The following is a 25,300-nucleotide window of genomic DNA, read 5'->3' as shown; positions in this document are numbered from 1 at the left end:
TGCCTATAGCCTTGCTAAGAATCCAAAACTGTCCCCAAAAAGCAGGACTTAGCCCATACGAAATGCTGTATGGACGGCCTTTCCTAACCAATGAACTTGTGCTCGACTGAGAGACGGTCAACTTAGTTGCAGACATCACCTCCTTAGCCAAATATCAACAAGTTCTTAAAACATTACAAGGAGCCTGTCCCCGAGAAGAGGGAAAGGAATTCCACCCTGGTGGCATGGTATTAGTCAAGTCCCTTCCCTCTAATTCCCCATCCCTAGACACATCCTGGGAAGGACCATACCTAGTCATTTCATCTCCCCCAATCGTGGTTAAAGTGGCTAAAGTGGAGTCTTGGATACATCACACTAGAGTCAAACCCTGGATACTGCCAAAAGAACCCAAAAATCCAGCAGACAACGCTAGCTATTCCTGTGAACCTCTAGAGAATCTGTGCCTGGTCTTCAAGCAACAACAGTGAGGGAAGTAACGAAAATCGTAAATCCCCATGGCCCTCCCTTATCATATTTTTCTCTTTACTGTTATCTTACCCCCTTTCACTCTCACTGCACCCTCTCCATGCCACTGTATGACCAGTAGCTCCCCTTACCAAGAGTTTCTATGAAGAATGCAGCTTTCTGGAAATATTGATGCCCCATCGTATAGGAGTTTACCTAAGAGAAACCCCACCTTCACCGCCCACACCCATATGCCCCGCAACTGCTGTAACTCTGCCACTCTTTGCATGCATGCAAATACTCATTATTGGACAGGGAAAACAATTAATCCTAGTTGTCCCGGAGGACTCAGAGCCACTGTCTGTTGGACTTACTTCACCCATACCGGTATGTCTGATGGAGGTGGAGTTCAAGATCAGGCAAGAGAAAAACATGTAAAGGAAGTAATCTCCCAGCTGACCCGGGTACATAGCACCCCTACCCCCTACAAAGGACTAGATCTCTCAAAACTACATGAAACCCTCAATACCCATACTTGCCTGGTAAGCCTATTTAATACCATCCTCACTGGGCTCCATGAGGCCTCGGCCCAAAACCTTACTAACTGTTGAATGTGCCTCCCCCTGCACTTGAGGTCATACATTTCAATCCCTGCACCTGAACAATGGAACAACTTCAGCACAGAAATAAACACCACTTCCGTTTTAGTAGGACCTCTTGTTTCCAATCTGGAAATAACCCATACCTCAAACCTCTCCTGTGTAAAATTTAGCAATACTATAGACACAACCAACTCCCAATGCATCAGGTGGGTAACTCCTCCCACATGAATAGTCTGCCTACCCTCAGGAGTATTTTTTGTCTGTGGTACCTCAGCCTATCGTTGTTTGAATGGCTCTTCGGAATCTATGCGCTTCCTCTCATTCTTAGTGCGCCTATGACCATCTACACTGAACAAGATTTATACAATTATGTTGTACCTAAGCCCCGCAACAACAGTACCCATTCTTCCTTTTGTTATCAGAACAGGAGTGCTAGGTGGACTAGGTACTGGCATTGGCAGTATCACAACCTCTACTCAGTTCTACTACAAACTATCTCAAGAACTAAATGGTGACGTGGAACATGTTGCCAACTCCCTGGTCACCTTGCAAGATCAGCTTAACTCCCTAGCAGCAGTAGTCCTTCAAAATCGAAGAGATTTTAGACTTGCTAACCGCCAAAAGAGGGGGAACCTGTTTATTTTTAGGGGAAGAATGCTGTTATTATGTTAATCAATCCAGAATCATCACTGAGAAAGTTAAAGAAATTCGAGATCAAATACAACGTAAAGTAGAGGAGCTTCAAAACACTGGACCCTGGGGCCTCCTCAGCCAATGGATGCCCTGGATTCTCCCCTTCTTAAGACCTCTAGCAGCTATAATATTGTTACTCCTCTTTGGACCCTGTATCTTTAACCTCCTCGTTAAGTTTGTCTCTTCCAGAATTGAAGCTATAAAGCTACAAATGGTTCTTCAAATGGAGCCCCAGATGCAGTCCATGACTAAGATATACCGTGAACCCCTGGACCGGCCTGCTAGCCCATGCTCCGATGTTGGTGACATCGAAGGCACCCCTCCCAAAGAAATCTCAACTGCAAAACCCCTACTACGCCCCAATTCAGCAGGAAGCAGTTAGAGTGGTCGTCGGCCAACCTCCCCAACAGCACTTGGGTTTTCCTGTTGAGAGAGGATACTGAGAGAAAGGACTAGCTGGATTTCCTAGGCCGACTAAGAATCCCTAAGCCTAGCTCAGGTGACCGCATCCATCTTAATCACAGGGCTTGCAACTTAGCTCACACCCAACCAATCAGGTAGTAAAGAGAGCTCACTAAAATGCTAATGAGGCAAAAACAGGAGGTAAAGAAATAGCCAATCATCTATCACCTGAGAGCACAGCGGGAGGGGCATTGATCAGGACATAAACCCAGGCATTCAAGCTGGTAACGGCTACCCTCCTTGGGTCCCCTCCCTTTATATGGGAGTTCTGTTTTCACTCTATTAAATCTTGCAACTGCAAAAAATAAAAATAAGAAAAAAAGAGAAAGAAAACAGAAGCACTCAAGGTTTTTGTTTTTTCCGGGGGTTAGTTTTATGTGTTAATCAAGGTTTTGAGTAAGGAAGAGATAATGACTGTATTTTAGAAAGACAATTCTGGAAGATTATGCAGCCTGGATTTAAGAGGAATGAAAATAAGAGGGAAGCCTTACCAGAAAGATTTGCAATTACCCAGGGAAGTGGTAAAGAGGGCCCAAATTACAACTGTGGCAGCAGATAAATTAAGTTAGACTGAGAGTAAATGATAGGGTAAGCCACCTCCTAAACTTGGAAGGTAAAGAGAGATAGACAAAAAATAACTGTAATGCTTTAAGCCTCCATAACTGGGAAAATGGTAATGCTACTAATAAAAATGGACAACAAAGGAAGAGAAATGAGTCTGGGAAGAAAGTTAAATTTGGTTTTCAACGTATTTGTTCTTGTTGCCAAGACAGATTTAGTAAATACTTGGTTCAGAGTTGGATGTGTGAGTGTGATGTAATTTTATGGAGTAGAATTAACTGCTGGCTAAAAGATATAAATATGTTTATGATTCTGCCATCTAAAAAAGGAAGCCACTAGCAGTGAATGAACATATTCAACAGTTATTTCAAAGCAATTTAAAAAAAAAGAAATAAAAAATTATATGAAGGTACGAGTTACTTTTAAGAAGAAAAGCATTTTTTTTGTCTTTGATTTTCTTTACATGGGAAATAAAACATGTAAATAAATATGGAAAAATCTTATTCTCTTTTATAAAACAATGAACAACTTATTGCTACCAAATAGAATAGTACTAAATTATATCACAGACTAAATTTTAAGAAATTTACCAAAAAAGTTTTTAATCAAGTTCCATCTTACTCAATTTGAGTTACGTCCACAAAAAATATTCATGTCCTAAAATGCCTGACTGCCTGTTCATACATAATTTAAGATAATCAGAAATGGCAGGCTAGGTGTGGTGCCTCACACCTGTAGTCCCAGCACTTTGGGATGCCAAGGCAGGTAGATCACTTGACGCCAGGAGTTCGAGACCAGTCTGGCCAACATGGTGAAACCCTGTCTCTACTAAAACAAGAAATTAGCCAGGCACGGTGGCATGCACCTGTAATCCCAGTTACTAGGGTGGCTGAGGCATGAAAATCACTTGAACCAATGAGGTGGAGGCTGCAGTGAGCTAAGACTGCGCCACTGCACTCTAGCCTGAGCAACAGACAAGACTGTCTCAAAAAAGAAAAAAAGATCAGAAATAACATAGTACAGAAGTTGACCTTATAATGACCACAGCTGCTAAGCACATAAAAATAACAGCTTCTTATTTACTTACATATTTTAGATTACAGGTGCACCTTCTAATTATTAGGTTGGTGCAAAAGGAGTATGGAATTAAAAATGGCAGAAGCCACCATTACTTTTGCACCAACCTAGTATTTATTTAAATATTTATACCCTTCAAAACCACTTTTTTTATTGTAAGGGACACTTTTAAAATGCAGCTGTAATAGGATCTCTTAAGTAATGGATAGAGTAGTCACAGAGTTACTACTTGCTACTAAGTTTTAAAAAAAAAAACAAACATTCTTAACAATGGTGTTTTTTTTCCTTTTTTTTTTTTTTTTTTTTTTTTTTTTGAGACGGTGTTTCACTCGTCACCCAGCCTGGAGTGCAGTGGCATGATATTGGCTCACTGCAACTTCCACCTCCCGGGTTCAAGCAATTCTCCTGCCTCAGCTTCCCAAGTAGCTGGGATTACAGGTGCCCGCCATCATGCCCAACTAAGTTTTTGTATTTTTAGTAGAAATGGGGATTCGCCATGTTGGGCAGGCTGGTCTTGAACTCCTGACCTCAGGTGATCCACCCACCTCAGCCTCCCAAAGTGCTGGGATCACAGGCGTGAGCCACCACCTGGCCAACAATGGCTAATGATAACCGCAAAGCTTTCCCAGGCTCTACCACAGGAAAATTATATTCCTGTTGCCCCAACTTTACTCCAGGGTTACAACGTAAATGGGCATTTGGGAGTCATTAATCCACATGATCTTGCATTCCATTTTAGTGGCAAAATGTCTTCTAAAAACGTCTATGTGTGTGTGTGTATTTTGTGTGCATATATCTGGTGCATTTCCCGGGGGCAGAAGTCAGCAGAAATTCCCTAGTGTTAATCTCATGAGCAACTGCTTCCTTGCAGTGGCTTTTCAGGGAAGCCCAAAAATCACATACGAAGCCTTGAGTTCTCCTGTTTGGCAAAATTATTTGAGCAACAACAGTTCAGCAGCAGAGTAAGATGAAAAACCTCAAAACTGAGAATTCTCATTAATTTTTCTTTATTGGTATGCTTAGGGAGGATTCTGATTTAGATATTCAATCTTTTTTTTTTTTTTTTTTTTTTTTTTTTGAGATGGAGTCTGGCTCTGTCGTCCAGGCTGGAGTGCAGTGGCCGGATCTCAGCTCACTGCAAGCTCCTCCTCCCGGGTTTATGCCATTCTCCTGCCTCAGCCTCCCGAGTATCTGGGACTACAGGTGCCCGGCACCTCGCCCTGCTAGTTTTTTGTATTTTTTTTTTAGTAGAGACGGGGTTTCACCGTGTTAGCCAGGATGGTCTCGATCTCCTGACCTCGTGATCCGCCCATCTCGGCCTCCCAAAGTGCTGGGATTACAGGCTTGAGCCAGCGTGCCCGGCCTAGATATTCAATCTTAAAAAGTAACTTGTCATGAAATTTACTAACCTTTTGTATGCTTACAATGTCTTGGGTATTGTTTATTTTGTATTTCTAATGCACTAGATGAAATATCAAGTGACCTATTGTCTTCAGAATCACCACCCAAACCTATAGTTCATGTGTTGACCAATTATGCTTACACTGGATGTTGTAAACCCTTTAAAATATTTGAATGATTCCAGTAATATTACACATAGGTACATATCTCCCCCCAAACCTATCTCAACTTCTAACCTTTTAAAAAGGTAAGTAACATAATATTAGGAACTCTAACATTATAGTACTTTTTGAAGTTTTATCCTATTTTAAATTATATAATACTTTTCCCTGTCCTTGTTCTTAGCAGCTAAGAACATTTATTATACACCATACTACAACATTTCATAAAATAGGCTTTAAAATTATAATTAGGCCAGGTATGGTGAATCACATCTGTAATCCCAGCACTTTAGGAGGCCAAGGCAGAAGAATTCTTTGAGCCCAGTAGTTCAAGGCCAGACTGGACAACAAAGCAAGCCCCCGCCTCCATCAAAAATTAAAATTAAAAAATTCACTGGTGTAGGCCGGGCGCAGTGGCTCATGCCTGTAATCCCAGCATGGTGTTTCACCATTTTGGTCAGGTTGGTCTCGAACTCCTGACCTTGTGATCTATCTGCCTTGGCCTCCCAAAGTGCCAGGATTATAGGCATAAGCCACAGCACCTGGCTTCTTTTTTCTTTTAAGACAGGGTCTCCCTGGGCTGGAGTGCAGTGGCAAAATCCCAGATCATTGTAACCTCTGCCTCCCAGGCTCAAGCAATCCTCCTACCTCTGCCTCCCTAGTAGCTGGGACCAAAGGTGCATGCCACCACCTCCAACTTATTTTTGTATTTTTTGTAGACATACGGTCTTGCCATGTTGCTCAGACTGGTCTCGAACTCCTGGGCTCAAGTGATCGGCCCATCTCAGCCTACTAAAGTCCTAGAATTATAGGTGTGAGCCACTGTGCCTGGCCTGACAAGTATTTTTTTTTAATGGACACCTTTAACTTTACACTAAAAACAAATTTTTTTTAATCCAGAATTTAAAAAATGTGACCTAAGAGCTACCTATTTCCCCATTTCTCTCTTTTCTGCTATTCCCATGAAAAATGAAAAATCTGAAAACTGAGAAGACTCAGTAATTTTTCTTTATTGGTATGCTTAGGGAAAATTCTGATTTAGAGATATTCAATCTTAAAAGGTAAGTCACCATGAAATTTAACCTTCCATACTGGCCTCACTGATGAGACAGTAAACTACATAGGGATACAGAGCTCAGTATCTGGAATCATGTTTCCTGGCTTTAAATTATAGCACTGTGACTCAAACTGCTGAGAAGACCTGGACAAGTCACTTAACCTTACTTGTGAAACAGAGACAACAGTACCTCTTCTACAACTGTTGTTAGGATGAAATGAAGAAAATACATGTAAAGGGTTCAGCACAGTGCCTAACACATTTTAAGTACCCAAATGTTATTATATCTGTAATTTAAAAAAAAAAAAAAGCAAAACCTTAATGTAGGCCTCCTTCTACTGAATAACAAAAATTTTAATTTACATTTGAATGTTTAAACTAATCACTCTTTATGAATACTCTGCAGCGATTACAACCATAAAACATACACTAAATGCAAAATCCTAGGCATTATATATTTGAGTCATTGTCCATTTTTATATGTAGCTCCAATGTAAACTATTAAGCAATAATGATGTGTGTGTATGTGTGTGTGTGTGTATATACATATATATAAAATTTTTTTTTTTTTTTTTTTTTTTTTTTTTGAGACAGGCTCTTGCTCTGTCATCCAGGCTGGAGTACAGTGGCGCTGTCTTGGCTCTCTGCAGCCTCAACCTCCTGGGCTCAAGCAATTCCCCTGCCTCAGCCTCCTGAATAGCTGGGACTACAGGCGCACACCATCATTCCCAGCTATTTTTAAATTTTCTTGATAGAGATGGGGTTTTGCCGTGCTGCCGAGGCTGGTCCCAAACTCTCGGGCTCAAGTGATTGACCTGCCTCAGCCTCCCAAAGTGCTGGGATTAGAGGTGTGAGCCACTGTGCCCAGTGAAATATACTTTTAAAAAATAATGTTGTATTTGAATAAAAACAGGAAGGTGGGAAGAGGAGGTAGCTAGGGAAACGGGGCTAGAAAGGACTGTAGAATAAAGGGCACTAAGTAAGTTCATAGAGAAAAGTTTCAAGAATATCCGATATTAAATCATAGAGAATTTGTGGAAGTAACACACATATCTTTACAAATTCTTAGTCTTGACAGTTAATTCATAAAATAAGACCCATAAACATACTGGCTTTGGGTGGAAATGTTTTCTATTAATAGGCAAAACTAATTTAATACACTAGAAGAAGTTTATTATAACATCATTCAGAAAATTTAGCACAATGTGCTTTAATAGGTAGTGGCAGACTATAGGTGGAATTTTAAAATAATTGTTATTTTTGTGTTTATTGTCCAATAGTCTTTATTCTGAGCATTATCATTTTTATGTTTTACCAATTAAACCATAATAAATTTGTGGGAATCACTTATTTACTGAAAGCAAAGCAAACCCAAATATATAAAATCCAAAACATTAGCAACTTATTTTGAGAAAAGGTTAAATTTAATATAGTGAATTCAATAACAGTAGTATTTCTAAAACTTGATCCTAGAAATACCTAATTTACTTGTTAAAAATACAGATTTCTAACCAGAAAGATGAATTCATGAGGCATAAGATGATGCCCCAGAATCAACAGATGTTACATGCACTAAGGGTGATTCCTAAAATTAGGCAACTTTCTTGGGAGGCTGAGCCCGGCGGATCACGACCATTCTGGCTAACACAGTGAAACCCTGTCTCTACGAAAAATACAAAAAATTAGCCAGGCGTGGTGGCAGGCACCTGTAGTCCCAGCTACTTGGCAGGCTGAGGAAGGAGAATGGCGTGAATCCGGGAGGCAGAGCTTGCAGTGAGCCGAGATTACACCACTGTACTCTAGCCTCTGTGACAGAGGGAGACTCCAACTCAAAAAAAAAAAGATTAGGCAACTTTGGAAAACACTAAATATTGCATATATAAGTATGTATTATACTATTACGAGATCTATCACACTGCTAAAACTTAAATGACTCCCAAGGTCACACGACTCGGGTCACAAGGGAACTCAAATCCAGGTTTTAAAAATCTATTATTTTCCATTTCCAAAGATATTCTTCCAAAAGTGGGTTCCATTTTTACAAAGTAGATATGACCTAGAAATCAGATATCTCCTCAATTTTATAGAAATACTTGAAAAATTATAGATTAGGAAGATCAGCCTGAAAAAGGATTAAGGATAAGTTTATGTATTTCTTTGGGTCACTCTCTCCCCTTAGAGGACACATACATATTGAGTGCCTACTATGCACTAGCTGCTTTATATATGTCACGAACTTAGATTTTCACTACCCTTCTCAAGGTTTATGTTGTTAGATGAAGGAACAAAGTTCCAAAGCAGTTAAGTAACTTGTGTAAGGTATGAATACTATTATTAAACATCAAACTAGGGTGTCAGCTCATCTTTTGGACTCCAAAGCACATATATACTGTCTTTGCACGCATAGAAGTGCAGCTATCTCTTTGTTAACGCTAGTTTTATGCAAGCCAGTATATGAAACACACCTGGTTAAGTTACACATTCCCAATTATGATAAGCCTTGGTAGGTAATCAGCGGGAAATAATCTTCGAGGATCAAGAATCTGAGAGTTGAAGAAAAGTAAAGCAATGGTAGTATCATTACAAAAGGTGTCAGTGCAAGATGTAATGGTATAACAAAAGAGGTAATAATCTTGTTTGTGAATTAGGGAAGGTTTCCCAGAGAAAGCAACTGAGCTGTTTTCACAGCTAAATAGGGTATAGTATGGATTCTAGATTTCATCCAGAAAAAACAGTATGTGCAATTGCAAAGAGATAGGAAATTGTACTGATGGTGGTCTGATTCAGCTGGATACAAACAGGGAAAATACAAGATACAAAGAGGGCAGTGAAAAATGAGGCTGGAGAAGTAGGCAGGGGCCAGATCATGAAAGGATGTCCAGAATGAATTCAGGCTGGCCAATATAGTCAGATTTGCACTGTGGGGAACAGTGTCAAAGTGAGTGAAATCGAAGCTGGGAGAAAACTTAGGAGGCTAAGTAGGTAATAAATAAGGAAAAGTGTGAACTAAAGCCATGGTAGTGGGGATTAAAAAGAGGGGTTGAGATTAAGACACATTTAAGAGCAAGAAATTTAAAATCTTACCAAATAATCAAATATATGTACAGTTTTTTAGGAAGGTAATTATAATGTAAAGCAGCCTTAAAGTTGTTAGGACTTTTACATTAGATCACGTGAAACTTAACATCATATCCCAATTTGTTACAATTTATTCACAATTCAATGTAGTTTCACTAATCCTAAGAATCACATGCAGTTCTCACCCTAAACAGATCATAGTGCAAATCTTTTTCTAATTGACTAATTACTAAATCTATTTTCTGAGAAGTGATGTTATAAAACTAGAGACTTACAGGCTTAGTTCACAAAAATTCTTAACACAAGATACACATGAATTTAACTACTGCTAATAGTTAAATATTGTTTTTAAAGAAAATTGTCTTTCGGGATGTCCAGTGGTTCCCAAACTATGCTTCACATTAGAATCATCTGAGGAGTTTTCAAAACTCTGACAGCCAACACCAACTAAGTAACACTCCACACCAACTACATAAAAAATCTGGGGGTAGGAGCCAGCCATAGGTATGCCAATGAGCTTTAAAAGAGATCAGTGATTCAGGTAAATAAATATTTTTTTCTTCCAAAACAATATCATATTCTTGTCAAAAGGATCTTTTAAGGAGTAAAAAAAATGATTAGTCTTAACTGGTATCCACAACAACATGAAATCTGAAATGCACTTGCTATCATTTTTTACATCATTTGAAAATCATACTTTTTATAAATTATGTTTATAAACAGACATAGAATACCTGCACTGGGGCTTTGTTCAGCAATATGAGAAATTTTTTTCTTCGCAGAAGAAAGTCTTATTGGAAAAGGTTTTGACCCAAATGTTGGAAATATGTCTGACCTACAATGAAACAAAGTAATTTCAATAAACATTAAGATTTAGTGCTGTTCAATACTCACATCACATATTCTCTATTCTCCTTATTAACTCACAGAACTTTTAGATAATAAGGGAGCAGTAAGTATGACACTTGAAAAAATATGGCTAACAGTATATATATACACACACATACATGTATATATATATTATTCTTAATTCATCTTTTGGACTGCCAACCTTTTTAACATATGGTCAATTCTTAATTATTCATGAGAGGATTGCCACAGAAAATGACTCTCTGACTTATACTGTATAATCCCTAAGGAAAAAAAAAAAAACGGATCCAGGAATCCATTCTAAAACCAAATCAAGGCCAAGTGTGGTGGCTCATGCCTGTAATCCTAGCATTTTGGGAGGCCAAGGCAGGAAGATCACTTGAGCCCAGGAAGTCTGAGGCCAGCCTGGGCACCATGGCAAAATTCCATCTTTACAAAAAAACTAAAAAATTAACCAGGCATGGTGGTGCACACCTATAGTCCCAACTATTACAGAGGCCGAGGATCACCTGAGCCCAGGAGGCAGGGGTTGCAGTGAGCTGAGACTGAGCTACTACCCTCCAGCCTAGGTGACACAGTGAGACCCTGTCTCAAAAATAAATAAATAAATAAAAATAACAAATCAAATCATTCTTATCTAATAACTACTATCTATCCTCATATAGGATAACATAAATTAATAGAGACTTGGCTGTATTATAAATAAGAGATCAGCAACGAGTGAGTTTGGCAAATGCCACTTTCTTCTTAAACTATTCTTTGCTGTACTTTCCTGACATTATAAAGACCTATAGGCCTTGTTTCTTTTTTTTTTTTTTTTTTTTGAGGCGGAGTCTCGCTCTGTGGCCCAGGCTGGAGTGCAGTGGCCAGATCTCAGCTCACTGCAAGCTCCGTCTCCCGGATTTACGCCATTCTCCTGCCTCAGCCTCCCGAGTAGCTGGGACTACAGGCGCCCGCCACCTCGCCCAGCTAGTTTTTTGTATTTTTTAGTAGAGACGGGGTTTCACTGTGTTAGCCAGGATGGTCTCGATCTCCTGACCTCGTGATCCGCCCGTCTCGGCCTCCCAAAGTACCGGGATTACAGGCTTGAGCCACCGCGCCCGGCCCTAGGCCTTGTTTCATTAAGAAAGCCAACTGAAGACTGTTAAATCTGAGTTTAAGGGAACTGTTTTAAATCAGTAAGTGTTATAATGTCAATAAGTTAGTAATGAATATTAAAAAGAAGAGATTTTTACAAAGAAGTACAATTCTTAGTAAATAGATAGAAATATATTTGTGAGTGGACCTAGTGAAAAATCGTTGTTAAATATTTTGAAAGAGCAATTTCTCTAGAATAGATTACTATAAATCTACATTTATATTAAGTGTAGTTGACTTGGATGAAAGAAGAAATTTCAGTCTCTAGGAGAGTGGTTTTCAACAATTTTTCCTCCCCAACCCACCTAAGGACAAAATGTGTAAATCAGGTAGTAGAGGCTTTCTTTGGCCATGAATCTTAAGGCAGGATGCAAGCTGGATAAGTATAATTGTTCTAAAGCCACTATTCTTAAATGTGGAAATCTTAAATTTGTGAAAGGCAATTCAGTCCATAAATGAGGGTGTGCTGAACTACCTTCTCAGAGAATTCAGTATCTGAAGAAGATAACTCAGTGAGAAAATATAGGACATCATATATTCAAATCATATAAAATGAACTTTTCTTCTTAAGTAGGTTTCAAATTATTTACACAACCTTGCAACTGTAGGATTATATAACATAAATTTTCATCTTCATGGAAGATCATAAAAGGACTTTAGCTCTAAAAGCTAAAAATATATTTTGTTTTATAACTTAATATAAACACCAGACCATGCTGTTATTCCAAATTCATTTTGTCAATATATGTATTATTCTACCTAGGTAATGACAACAAAGCAACTGTTGAAAGATAAAATTTCCAAGTACAAAACAAGCTGCTATTTAAGTTAAAAATGTATAGGAAAAAATAATAGGCTGAGACAAACTTCTAAGAATGGAACACAAGAATTCAGTTTAATTCTATGAACTGCTGGAATAAAACATTATGATCTATTTAGAACACTACCTCTCCTTTGATTATGCAATCTCTATTTACCTATATTTCTTAGAAATTCCAATTCACGGTCGGGCGCGGTGGCTCAAGCCTGTAATCCCAGCACTTTGGGAGGCCGAGACGGGCGGATCACGAGGTCAGGAGATTGAGACCATCCTGGCTAACACGGTGAAACCCCGTCTCTACTAAAAAATACAAAAAAACTAGCCGGGCGAGGTGGCGGGCGCCTGTAGTCCCAGCTACTCGGGAGGCTGAGGCAAGAGAATGGCGTGAACCCGAGAGGCGGAGCTTGCAGTGAGCTGAGATCCGGCCTCTGCACTCCAGCCTGGGCGACAGAGCTAGACTCCGTCTCAAAAAAAAAAAAAAAAAAAAAAATTCCAATTCACTAAAGTGAAATTAATTTTAATTTTAAATATTTACTTCTGGTTCAGGATGAAAACAAAGGAAAAAAATTTAAGACTGACAACACCAAATGTTAGCAAGAATGTAAAACAAGTATAACTCTCACACGTAGCTGGTAGGAGTGTAAAGTTACACAATCATTTTGGAAAACTGTTTAGCAGTTACTTAAAAAGTTAAATATACATCTACTCTGTGCCCTATCAATTCTATTACCAGGTTTTTGTCCAAAATAAAAGAGGAAGGGATTCCCAAAATCCTACAGTAGAGTCACAGAGATGCCCAGAAAGCAGTTTGAGATCACTTATCAGTTAAGTGAGGTTAAGGTTTAAGACTTAGAGGTAATAGAATTAATCTGAAAAAGTTAGTCCAACTGCTATGCTGAAAAACAATTTTCGATTGACAGGAGGTGGCCAGAACTTTAAGTCCAGCACTATTGCTCTAGGGAGACTCCTAACAAGGCTATGAGAGCTATAGTATGAAATGAAATCCTGATCTTCTACAAGATAATGGAAATAAGATATAAGAAAATAATAGCTGGGTGAAACTTATTCATAAATTAGAGGAAACTGGTACTAAGCTTAAAATGAAAGCAGTAATATTAGCTATAGATCAATTGGCAAAAGAGTCAATAATCCAGAAAAGAGCTAAAGGACAAAAAACATTAGGATAAATCTTAGACAGAAAGAACAACTAGGGCTTTAGGAACAGGGTTTATACTAATTTAGGTGTTCTGGTTTACAGTTGGGGTTGTGTTCTCTTTCCACTCACACCAGAAACCAAAGCCAAGCAAGGTAATATCTGTAAACGTTTCCAATGTCTTTTAAATATATTTTAACATTTAAAAACTAAAACATAAATGGTTTTAAGTTTTTACAAATATGATATTAGGGCTCTAAATCACTAATTACAGAGGAGCATTCATTTATCATGTCAAAAAATAAAATACATTATTCTCTTCCCCTGGGGAGTTGTAGACAGAGAAGAAGTCAATGATTCTTGGCTGTAGACTCCACTTTCACTGTAAGAACTGATGTTTGGTGAGGAAGACCGAGACGGGGTGTCCATCGTCAAGTCGAGCTTCATTGCAGAATCAGGGCTTTCAAGATCTGAAGTACTGCCACTTAGTTTTGCTCTTTTCTTAGCTGCACTATTACGAAGGGACCTAAGAGAGCTATGCATCTAAGAAAAAATGAAAACAATAAACTTTATAACATAAATTCCTTATATTGGTACAAGTTATCCTTAAATTTTATACTCCATTGGCTATACCTAGCTAACCACTTCCCAATCCCGTGCTAAAAAAAATGAATGTTTATATATATGTATATAGTATAAATACACAGATTTTATCACTTGGGTATTTATAAAAAACCTACTAGGTTGGAAGCTCCTAGAGAGGAAGAATCTCAGCTATTGTTCATTATGGTATCTTCAGCACTGGGCATAATGACTAAATATATTGCATTAATTCAATTATGTAATAAATGAATCATTGAATCAGATGGTAGATATCAGAGTTGATGTCACAGAGGTACATCTGGTGTGCTGATGTGGCTTAGAAGCTAGCTCTGGGAGGTGATTAATGAAAATCAATTTTCAAAAATTTGACATTTACATAAAACTTGCAAGTATTAAAGTTACAGATCATTGTACGTAACTTCTGAAGCCAAATATTTTTAGAAATGCAGCTGGGCGTGGGGGTGGGCACTTGTAGTCTCAGCTATTTGTGAGGCTGAGGCATGAGAATCGCTTGAACCCGGGAGTCAGAGGTTGCAATGAGCCAAGATTGCACCACTGCACTCCAGCCTGGGCAATAGAGCGAGACTCTGTCTTTAAAAAAAAAAAAAAGAAAGAAAGAAATCCAGAGTAGAAATTGTTATGGCAAAATATAGTAAGGCTAGCAACAAAACTTTGAACAAATTAAGGAACACAGAAACATACATAAACTGCTTTGTTTACATTTGATTCATAAGATTAATCATTTAATGAAAGTATCTGTTTTCAATTAATGCAAACATCCATAAATATCTTAAGTCTTCATAGTTGGAAGGCAAATTCAATAAAAAGCCCCTTTAATGGATTTAGGGCAGTGTAGTACAGTGAAAAACATAATGAACATAAAGGTAGGTGAACAAGGCTTGAATCCTAGTCCTGCCACTTACTTTCTGACCCTGAGCAAGACAGATAACATCACTGAGCCCCTTCTGTAAAAACAAACACACACACAAACAAAAAACAAAACAGATGTTGACTTGCTTATTAACTCAAGGAGTTACTGTAAAGATTAAATGAATTAATGAAAATGAAAGTGTTTGATACATTATTAAACACATTAAGCACTTATGCCTTTGTTAAAAGTCAACTCACACCAAAGAATATAAACAGTGACTCATTCAAAATAATAAATAAGAAGTGTCATATTAGCAACTATAAGGGAGAATAAGTAATTTTCAACAACTATACTAGTTGATTCAGTAGTAGGGCCACTTCTCTATTAAAAGCGTGAAAAGCTGAATATCTAAAAGCAATGGTATCCTCCTGTATTTACTAATAATTACATAAAAGAAACTCACCTTTCAATTACCCACTAAAAAGAGAACTATTTTTAAGTTATTATAAAAACAAAGCAAAATTATGTATGATCAGGTGAAATTTATAAGTTATATAGGAAAATGTCTTTTCTATATGCGTCTTCCCTTCCAATGAATTCCCTTCCTAGCACTGCTAAAATACAAATGTGTTGGGGAAAAAAAAAAGGAAGGATTTCACAAGCAGTTAGAAGTTGGAGTGATTAAATCATTAACAACCAACTTTGGTACTTTATAGGTTAGTTTTACATGTGTTTAACATAAAGACATACTTTAAAAATGAATATACAGTAATATTAACTCTATTTTATTGAGCAAATTATCATTACATGATTGATGCTTATACCTTAAAAACAGACTAACACAAGACCGTAAAATATCATCATTATTTGCATTTATATATTTAATATAAAACTTTTTTTTAATCTGACCTGAGGCAAACTGAAATGATAAAAAGGAGGCATTTATGGAAATAGTACTCTGAAACCAAAGTAATACAGCAACCACATTCCTTCTCTGACATAGTTATTATGTACAGTTATCATATTGGTAACACATTTTTACAGCACAAAGTGATCTAGGATTCAAAGATGAGTGTACAATATGATCTCAATTTCATAAAGATAAGCTTGCACATATGCACAAAGGACAGGTTCAAATATGTTCATTGCAGTTCACTGTTTGCAACTGCAAAAGACTGATCATAAGCTAAAATCAATGGTATAAATACACCATAAGTAAATACACAAAATAATATTAATATAAAAAGTACAAAAATACATAAAACATAAATAAATGATAATAGTAATTGCTTCTGGTGAAGAAGGAAGAGATGTTGAACTGGGGAGAGAACTATGCTATGTTTCATTTCCTTAATAAAGGAAACAAATATGACAAATTGTTCACTGGAAGGGGTCAGTGCATGAGTGTATTGCTATATTATTATTCATACTTTCAATTTAGAAAGGAATAATGTATGCATAGAAAAAATACTTGAAGAAAATACAGTAGAGTTAACAGTAAATTATTCTGGGTAGTGGGAACCGGCGTGATAAATTCCCTTTCTAATAATTCATGGTATTTTCCACATTTTCTATAATGAACATATTTTTAGAAATAACATATTTTAGAAATAAGATATTACAGGATAAAAAGAACTTGATTTTTCCTTAAATAGCAACTATAATATAGAAAATTGCAAATATTTTTAAGTCATTAAAAATATTTGGTTCTAACCTCTTCTTGATCCAAATCTTTATCCTTGAAATTTAATTCTGAAAGATCAACTGGAAGACTATCTTTTTCACACTTCCAAATATCATCAGGCTCTTTCTTTTTGTGTCCCACTGTGGTTAAATCAGCTTTATCAGGCAAAAGGCTTATTCCCCTTGGTATGGGAGGAACAGGCTTTGTTCCATTTAGGCCTCGTCGGGAAGATGGTGATCTCACCAAGGCAGGTGTAAGCTGAACTGGAGGTTTTTCTTGAGAATTTTCTCCTGCATGAAAAATAGATATTTTACTTTTTCTTTTTCTTTTTTTAATTTTAGAGAAGAAGGAGTTACAGTCACAAATGTTTAAAATACAATGTTTAAAAAAAAAAAAAAAGCACATTATAGCTGGCCACTGGGGAGAACAGGCTGCCTAAAGCCTCAGCTTCTGATATAATATTTGATCTTGTACAATAAACAAATATAGAAAGGAATTAATAGAAGATAATCAAAGTATAGCGCTAAGAGAAAGTAATAAAATTGACTGAATATGTGATAAATCGAACACTGGACTTGTAGGGTAGTTTAAAGGTGAAACATCTTTAAACTCATCTCCAACTACCTCGGCCTCCTAAAGTGCTGGGATTATAGGCATGACCCACTAGGCTCAGTCGACTTTTTATTTTAAGACTGAATGTGTCCTGAATGAACTTACATATGCTAATTTCATGATTTTTGGACTGGGTTATTGTTAAGAAAAGATAATAAAATAAACAAATAATAAAAAATGTTTCAGCCGAGCACGGTAACTCAGGCCTGTAATCCCAGCACTTTGGAGACTGAGGCGGGCGGATCACCTGAGGTCGGAAGTTTGAGACCAGCCTCACCAACATGGAGAAACACCATCTCTACTAAAAATACAAAATTAGCCAGATGTGGTGGCGCATGCCTGTAATCCCAGCTACTCAGGAGGCTGAGACAGGAGAATCGCTTGAACCCGGGAGGTAGAAGTTGCCAGTGTGGGCAACAAGAGCGAAACTCAACCTCAAAAAAAAAAGTCTCAAATTAATTTTAACATACAATAAAAATTCAATAAATATTGAATAAATGAATACCAGGCATTAATTGCAATAAGCATATGAATGACATTTTATATTTGTAAAGCTGTTAGTAGGTTCTCAAAGAACATATGCTGTTCATGTTCATTATAAAACATTATTATTTATATTTGTAAAGTTGTTAGTAGGTTCTCAAACAATATATGCTATTCATGTTCATTATAAAACATTATTATTTTCTGGCCCAGCACAGTGGCTCAAGCCTGTAATCCCAGCACTTTGGGAGGACGGGATGGGAGAATCACTTGAGATCAGGAGTTCGAGAACAGCCTGGTTAACATAGTAGGACCCTATCTCTATTTACAAACAAACAAACAAACAAACAAAAGTATCAGTATTTTCCTGGTTCCAAAAAGGATTCTGAAGTGGCAATGTAAGAAATGAGAATTTCAATTGAATTTTATACATTTGATCCATTTAACAAACTATTAAATATTTTCCTAAATATTTACTAAATTCAGACAGATAAAATGTTATTTACTAGCTTTTAAAGATCTAACAGCCCTATGCATTAACTTCAAAGTACTAATTCAAACACAAATAAATTTGAACAAAGTATTGACTTTTACCATCATTTCTACTTGTAGGATCAGACGATTTTTGGCTGACAAGCTGCTTCTGCGGACTTCGCTTTGACAGTCCTTCGAAGCTTTTAAGAGGCCAGGAATTTGAGAAATTAACAGAATTATCTTGAGACTTCTTTGGAGATACAATAAGAGATGTATGCTTTGGACTAGTTCGAGGTGATGAGAGAGGATAGGATGGAAGGATGTAGGCTCCTGGACTTAGAGTTTGACCGTTTGAGGAAGTACACTCTGTTTGACTACCAAATGTTTGCTGTGTCTTACCGCCAAAATTGAGGGTAGCATACACTGTAATAAAACAAAAGATAATATGTTATTTATGTATACACAGCTCTAAAAGTTAAAAGCTTTTTCGCTTTTTGCTTTTCCCATTCAGGTTTTCATTCCAATTTGCATTTATATTTTTGTATAGTATGAGGTAAGGGACTAATTTCATTTGTGTTATTCAAATATTCTCTGTCTTCTAATTCAAAACTTCTTTATCCCATTAAAATGTTGTACAAACATTTATAATTAACTTTCTCCTTGTAATTTTATCAATTACATACATACATACATGTATATGTACACATATATATATGTCAGAGAAGTCTTGTCTTTTTGGTGAATTTTCTTTTTCTCATTACGATGACCCTCTTTAGAACTATAAATGTTTTTAGTTTTGGTGTGCATATTTTCCCTATCATCAACATGTTTCTATTTGCTCTTCTCTGAACATTTGCCTAGTGTATCTTTTCCATGCTTTACTTTCTCTCAACCTATTTTGATGTATTTTAGGTAATGCTCTTAAAAAGATCACTTCAATGAAAAACTAAAAAAATAAGATCTGATCACCTCTGTCATTTAAGTTGTAAGTTCTGCCAATTTATACTTAGGGAAACTATTCATACATTTGATTTTAATTCTACTATCTTATTTTGTGCTATTTATTGTTTTTTTTCTTTATTACTTCTTCCTTGTCTTTTATTGATCTTTTTATTCTTCAACTAATATAAAAAGTCTATTTGTAATCTTTTAGGGGTTCCTTTAAATTTTCCTTTAATGTTTTTAAAAAGGTTTTCCATGACAAAATACCTAGCTTATTTATATTAACAAAGCAAACATTCTTCTGAAGACTTAAACAACTGTATATATTATATATCCGTTATTTTTAATTCGTATCTGACGGTTAAAACCTCTACTTATACCAAAATCTTATCTGGGTAGAGAAATATAGACTTAGTCACAGATTTACATATAGAATTAAAACTTTCAGTTTCCTCATTTCAATTACAGTGCTCTATTAACAGGTTCTGATGCTTTTATGACAATGTCTCATATATTCCTAGAGATTTAAAAATATTTCTTTTTTTTTTTTGAGACAGTCTTGCTCTGTCACCCAGGCTGGAGTGCAGTGGCGCAATCTCAGCTCACTGCAAGCTCCGCCTCCCAGTTTCACACCATTCTCCTCCCTCAGCCTCCTGAGTAGCTGGGATTACAGGCGCCTGCCACCACGCCCAGCTAATTTTTTTGTAATTTTTAGTAGAGGCAGGGTTTCACCCGTGTTAGCCAGGATGGTCTCAATCTCTTGATCTCGTGATCCACCCGCCTTGGGTGTGAGCCACCATGCCCAGTTGAGATTTAAAAATATTTCTTATGAAGAAATCAAACATCCTATCATAGTATGCATATACAAAAGAACAATGCAATGCAACATACACTAAAATTTCCAATACTTAGTGTGGATCACTACAACATGTAAATTGGGATGCAGATATCTATATTGTTTGGCATCCATACCACAGGTCCTTCAGAGATCACAAGGGAAATATTTGTTGATATGGTAGTGGTTTTAATGCATAACCAAGCATTAAGTTAAATTCTATTAGGTTCAGAAAAACATGATATCCCTTTATACCAGCTTCTCTAATAACTATTCCAATAGAAAACCAGAGCCACTATGCAGTATGATTAAACACTAAGAGTGGATAGTCCTCAAAGGCAATGTAATCATTCAGGAATAGCCTAAACAGGAACAGGTTAAGTGGCACAGCAAGCTCTCTCTGATTATACCAATTATGAGTCCCAAAGATATTCAGGAGTCAAAATTTAGGAAATACCCACATTATTAAGAAAGATGGATTATTTTATTGTGGTGTAGATAATACCACAAAGGATAACTTTAAGGGGTTATGTGGGTCTTTGGGGTGAGTGCAGGAAAGGGTAGTTAAAATGTTAGTGCTAAATACACTAAATCTTCTCTACTAATTTCAAATCATTATTTTTCATAACAAGTAAGTATATCCCTATCACTCAAAAAAATTTTAGTAAAGGACATACAATAAAATTCAAAATACCTAAAGAAATATTTAATTTGATCCTACCTCTATCTAATAATTGTTAAAGCTATTAATTAGCATGGACATTTAAGAACACCTTCAACCCCCAAATTCCTGACAGATAACCGGCCTCAAATCCTTCCTCTTCTTCTGTATCTGATGTCTTATCTGAAAGGTAAGCGTTTAGGAAGTTATGGTTCCTAACAAGAGACATAATACATTCTAAATCGTCTTAAAATTTAAAACTGCTATAGAAAATAATTGTCATCTGCTAACACAACACTCTTTAATGGATGTTATTTTCAATGACTTGGTATTAAAATGCTCATCTTTCTGATGATTAGTGATGTTGAGCAATTTTTTTCATATACCTATTAGACATTTGTATGTCTTCTTTCAAGAAATGCCTATTCAGGTCTTCTGCCCATTTTCACATTGTATTTTTGTATTTTTGCTATTGAATTGTTTGAGTTCCTTATATATTCTGGTTATTGATCCCTCAACAGTGGAATAGTTTGCAAATATTTTCTCCCAGTCTGTAAGCTGTATCTTCACTTTGTTGACGGTTTCCTTCGCCATGCAGAAGCTTTTTAGCTCAATGTGATCCCATTTGTTCATTTTTGCTTTGGTAGCCTGTGCTTTTGAGGTCTTACTCAAGAAATCTTTGCCCAGACCAATGTCCTGAAGTATTTCACTAATGTTTTCTTCTAACAGTTTTATAACTTCAGCTTACATTTAAGTCTTTAATACATTTTGATTTGATTTTTCTATACAGTGAAAGGTAGAGGTCTAGTGCAAATCAAAACCACAATGAGATGTCATGTCACTCCAGTTAAATAGCTTTTATCAAAAAGATAAAAAATAACAAATGGTGACAAGGATGGCAACAAAAAGGAATGCCTGTACACCGCTGGTGGGAAGATAAATTAGTACAGACACTATAGAAAATAGCAAGGAAGTTCCTCAAAACACTAAAAATGTGCTGGGCATGGTGGCTTGCACCTATAATCCTAGCACTCTGGGAGGCTGAGGCAAGATTGCTTGTGCTCAGGAGATCGAGACTAGTCTGGGCAACATAGTGGAATCCCATCTCTGCAAAAAATTTAAAAATTAACCAGACATAGTAGTGCATGTCTGTAGTCCCAGCTACTTGGGAGACTGAGGTAGGAGGATCACTTAGGCCCAGGAGGTTGAGGCTGCAGTGAGCCATGATCATGCCACTGCACTCCAGCCTGGGCCACAGAGTGAGACCCTGCCTCAAAAAACTAAAAATACAACTACCATATGATCCAGCAATCCCACTGCTGGGCATATATCCAAAAGAAGGAAATCAGTATATCAAAGAGGTATTTGCACTTTCATGTTTATTGCAGCACTATTCACAATAGCCAAGATATGGAATCAACCTAAGTGTCCATCAGCAGAAGAACAGATAAAGAAAATGTGGTACCTATACACAATGGAGTACTACTAAGCCATAGAAAGAATGAAATCCTGTCATTTGCAACAACCTGTATAAAAATGGAGGACACTATCTTAGGTGAAGTAAGTAAGGCACAGAAAGACAAATATTGCATGTTCTCACTCCTATGTGGAGCTAAAAAAGAAAAAAAAAATTAATCCCATGGAGGTAGGGAGCAGAATGATGGTTTCCAGAGGCTGGCAAGGGCAGTGAGAAGGGGTTAATAAAGAGAAGGTGGTTAATGTATACAAAAACAAAATGAGAGGCCGGGCACAGTGGCTCACGACTATAATCCCAGTGCTTTGGGGGGCCGAGGCGGTGGATCACCTGAGGTCAGGAGTTTGAGACCAGCCCGATCAATATGGTAAAACCCCGTCTCTACTAAAAATACAAAAATTACCTGGGCATGGTGGCGTGCACCTGTAGTCCCAGCTACTTGTGAGGCTGAAACAGGAGAATTGCTCAAACTCAGGGGTGGGGGTGGAGGTTGCAGAGAGCTAAGATCCTGTCACTACACTCCAGCCTGGGCAACACAGCAAGACTCCATCTCAAAATGAATGAATGAATGAATGAATGAATGAATGAATGAATAAATAAAATAAGAAGGAATAAGATCTAGTGCTCAATATAGCATAATAAGGTGACTAGAGTTAACAATAATTTATATTTCAAAATAACTACAGGAGTATATTTGTAATGTTCCCAACACAAAGAAATGACAAATGTTTCAGGTGATGCATATCCTAAATACCCTGATTTGATCATTACACATTGTATATCGAAATGTCACATGTAGCCCACATATATGTACCACTATTATGCATATATTAAAGCAAATGCAACACTCATCTCCACCATGAGTATCTAAACTCTAATTTTAATCCATTGTATTTACATAAAGATTATAAAACCTAATACTTTAGGGTAACAATTATGAAAAAAGTTATTAAAAATATAACAAAATCCTTTTTTTTGTGATGAGTATGATTGCACAAAATATCATATAAGTTAGTGTCGGAATCCCCACATAATATTTACAAATCATTTGTTTCCAAGTAAATTTGGAACTTATACCTTTATCTTGATGACTATTAGTTGTCCCTAGGAATTGTAAGTCAGAACCCACACTGCCAGTTTTACCACATAATTGTGAAAATCCAAGTTGTGCACATTTCCCAGAAAGATTTGTTTGATGAGTCCCAGTAGTACCTTTTGAAGAAAGGAGGGGAGAAAACATAAAAGCAAAAGTTAACTTTATTTCATGAATACATCTTATTTCATAAATATTAGTGCAATTTAGGTGGAAATAAATATAAGTGTATAAGTGCAGTGAGGTAGGCAGGCAAGAAAGGGATAAAGCTTTTGATATTAGAAAATCTGATTAGTGGCAGGAGTTAAAGGACAGAAGACAGACTAGCAAATAACGGAAAAGATAGGTATGTTGAAAAATATCTGCAGAAGCAGCTTCTTCCTACACTCTTTCTCTCAGCATGGAATGTTTCTCCAGATCTGGCTTTCCTTCTTCCCAGTATTTGTAGTATATGCACTACCCAAAAAGCTCTATGGCCAAACTCTTTTCTTTTCTATTTTACTTTTTTTATGCAGTGGTGTGACCTTGGCTCACTGCAACCTCTTTTCTTTTCTAATATACCACACGGTATTCACGTAGATTCTAAGCTTATCCAGACACGTTTCCCATTTCCCCTCCTGTGTCTGGTTAAGGTTATTCCTGGGAAGGTGAATAAGTCTAAAGAAAAAAAGGTGGTAATGACTCCTCTGGCGTTTAGTGTATTCATCTATTAAATGAGCCCATCCTTTGTAGTTCTGAAACTGTATGATTTAAAAAAAAATTCTCTCCCTACTATATCAAGTCTCTTTATCTTTCATGTCCTGGATGTCTTTTTCTTTTCTTTTTTTTTTCTTTTTTTTAAGACCAGGCCTCTCTCTTATTGCCCAGACTGGAATGCAGTGGTGCAATCTTGGCTCACTGCAGCCTCGACCTCCCTGAGCTCAGGTGATCTTCCTGCCTCAGCTATTCAAGGCTGGTCTCGAACTCCTGATCTCAGGTGATCCACCTGCCTCGGCCTCCCAAAGTGATGGGATTACGGGCGTGAGTCACAGTGCCCAGCCTCTTACTCATTTAAAGTCAAGCTCAACCTCTTTCCTGCAGTTTTCTGAAACCACTTCAATACCTATGTTTTCCTTTCTTGAATCCTTACAGTATTTGTAATTTATATCATCCAATCGAGCATTAGGTTATATATTTCCTTATTCTCCAATTGTTTAAAATCTGTACAACTAGGAAATGAGCTTCTTAATAGTACAGAGAAATCAAAACTGCTACAAACATAACTGGACATATTCTTGCATTTCTCCTTCTCTATTAAACACCAAAATAAACTATGCAGTCATTATACCACTTCATTTTTGTATGAAAATACTATAGAATTTCACTGCATAAAGGTCTACAAATTCTCCTAGGGAACAATGTTTACTGAATAATATATCTGAACTCAAACCCAACAAATTTTGAAAACTGTTATTTAGATGTTAACATTTTTAAATCTATAACATAGTCAAATCTTTGCCTTCTAAACCATTTTCCCTTCTAACAGTATCACTTTGCCAACACACTACAATTTTTCTAAATACCTGGGTGCTATATCTTGAAATCCTAAACAATCATTTAGAACTCAAGCTCAACCCTTTTTTTTTTTTTTTTTTTTTTTTTGAGATGGAGTCTCACGCTTGTAGCCCAGCCTAGAGTATAGTAGTGTGATCTTGGCATGAGGCATGGACCTGGCCTCAACCTCTTTCTAAATGATATGGTCATTTATAAAGACAGGTATGTTGACGAATATCCACAAAGGCAGTTTCTTCCTATACTCTCCTTTTTCTTCTAAATGTTATGGTCAATGACAATGAGCATTTCCTTTGAAGTACTATATTTACTTTCTGTAACACTTAGTCCATGTTCTCAGTTGCTCTGGCCAAAAATCCTTACAGCATTAGTGACACTTCTTTCTCACATTCTATACCCAATCTACCAGCAAACTACCTCAACTTTACCTCTGACATAAAATCAGAATCCAATCACCTTTTTTTTTTTTTTTGAGATGGAGTCTCGCTCTGTCACCAGGCT

At 36.9% G+C, this 25,300-nt stretch overlaps 1 protein-coding gene across 6 annotated transcripts in view; it reads right to left on the bottom strand.

Annotated features, from left to right (window-relative positions):
- Positions 1–25,300, bottom strand: part of TOGARAM1 (TOG array regulator of axonemal microtubules 1) — a 115,022-nt gene that overhangs the window by 56,223 nt on the left and 33,499 nt on the right. For 5 of the 6 annotated variants that reach the window (XM_073010957.1, XM_073010956.1, XM_073010955.1 and 2 more), the window contains exons 3-7: positions 23,233–23,367; positions 18,364–18,666; positions 16,705–16,964; positions 13,827–14,059; positions 10,271–10,371 (exon numbers count right to left, since the gene is read on the bottom strand). In XM_073010957.1, the coding sequence (XP_072867058.1) occupies positions 10,271–10,371; positions 13,827–14,059; positions 16,705–16,964; positions 18,364–18,666; positions 23,233–23,367 (1,032 nt within the window). The remainder of the gene's footprint in view (positions 1–10,270; positions 10,372–13,826; positions 14,060–16,704; positions 16,965–18,363; positions 18,667–23,232; positions 23,368–25,300) is intronic. The other variant, XM_073010954.1, reaches the window with a different exon arrangement.

This window comes from Chlorocebus sabaeus, chromosome 24, assembly GCF_047675955.1.
Source record: "Chlorocebus sabaeus isolate Y175 chromosome 24, mChlSab1.0.hap1, whole genome shotgun sequence".
NCBI classification, from domain to species: Eukaryota; Metazoa; Chordata; class Mammalia; order Primates; family Cercopithecidae; genus Chlorocebus; species Chlorocebus sabaeus.
Note: the sequence above shows the minus strand (reverse complement) of the source record. Positions and strands in the feature narration are given on the sequence as shown.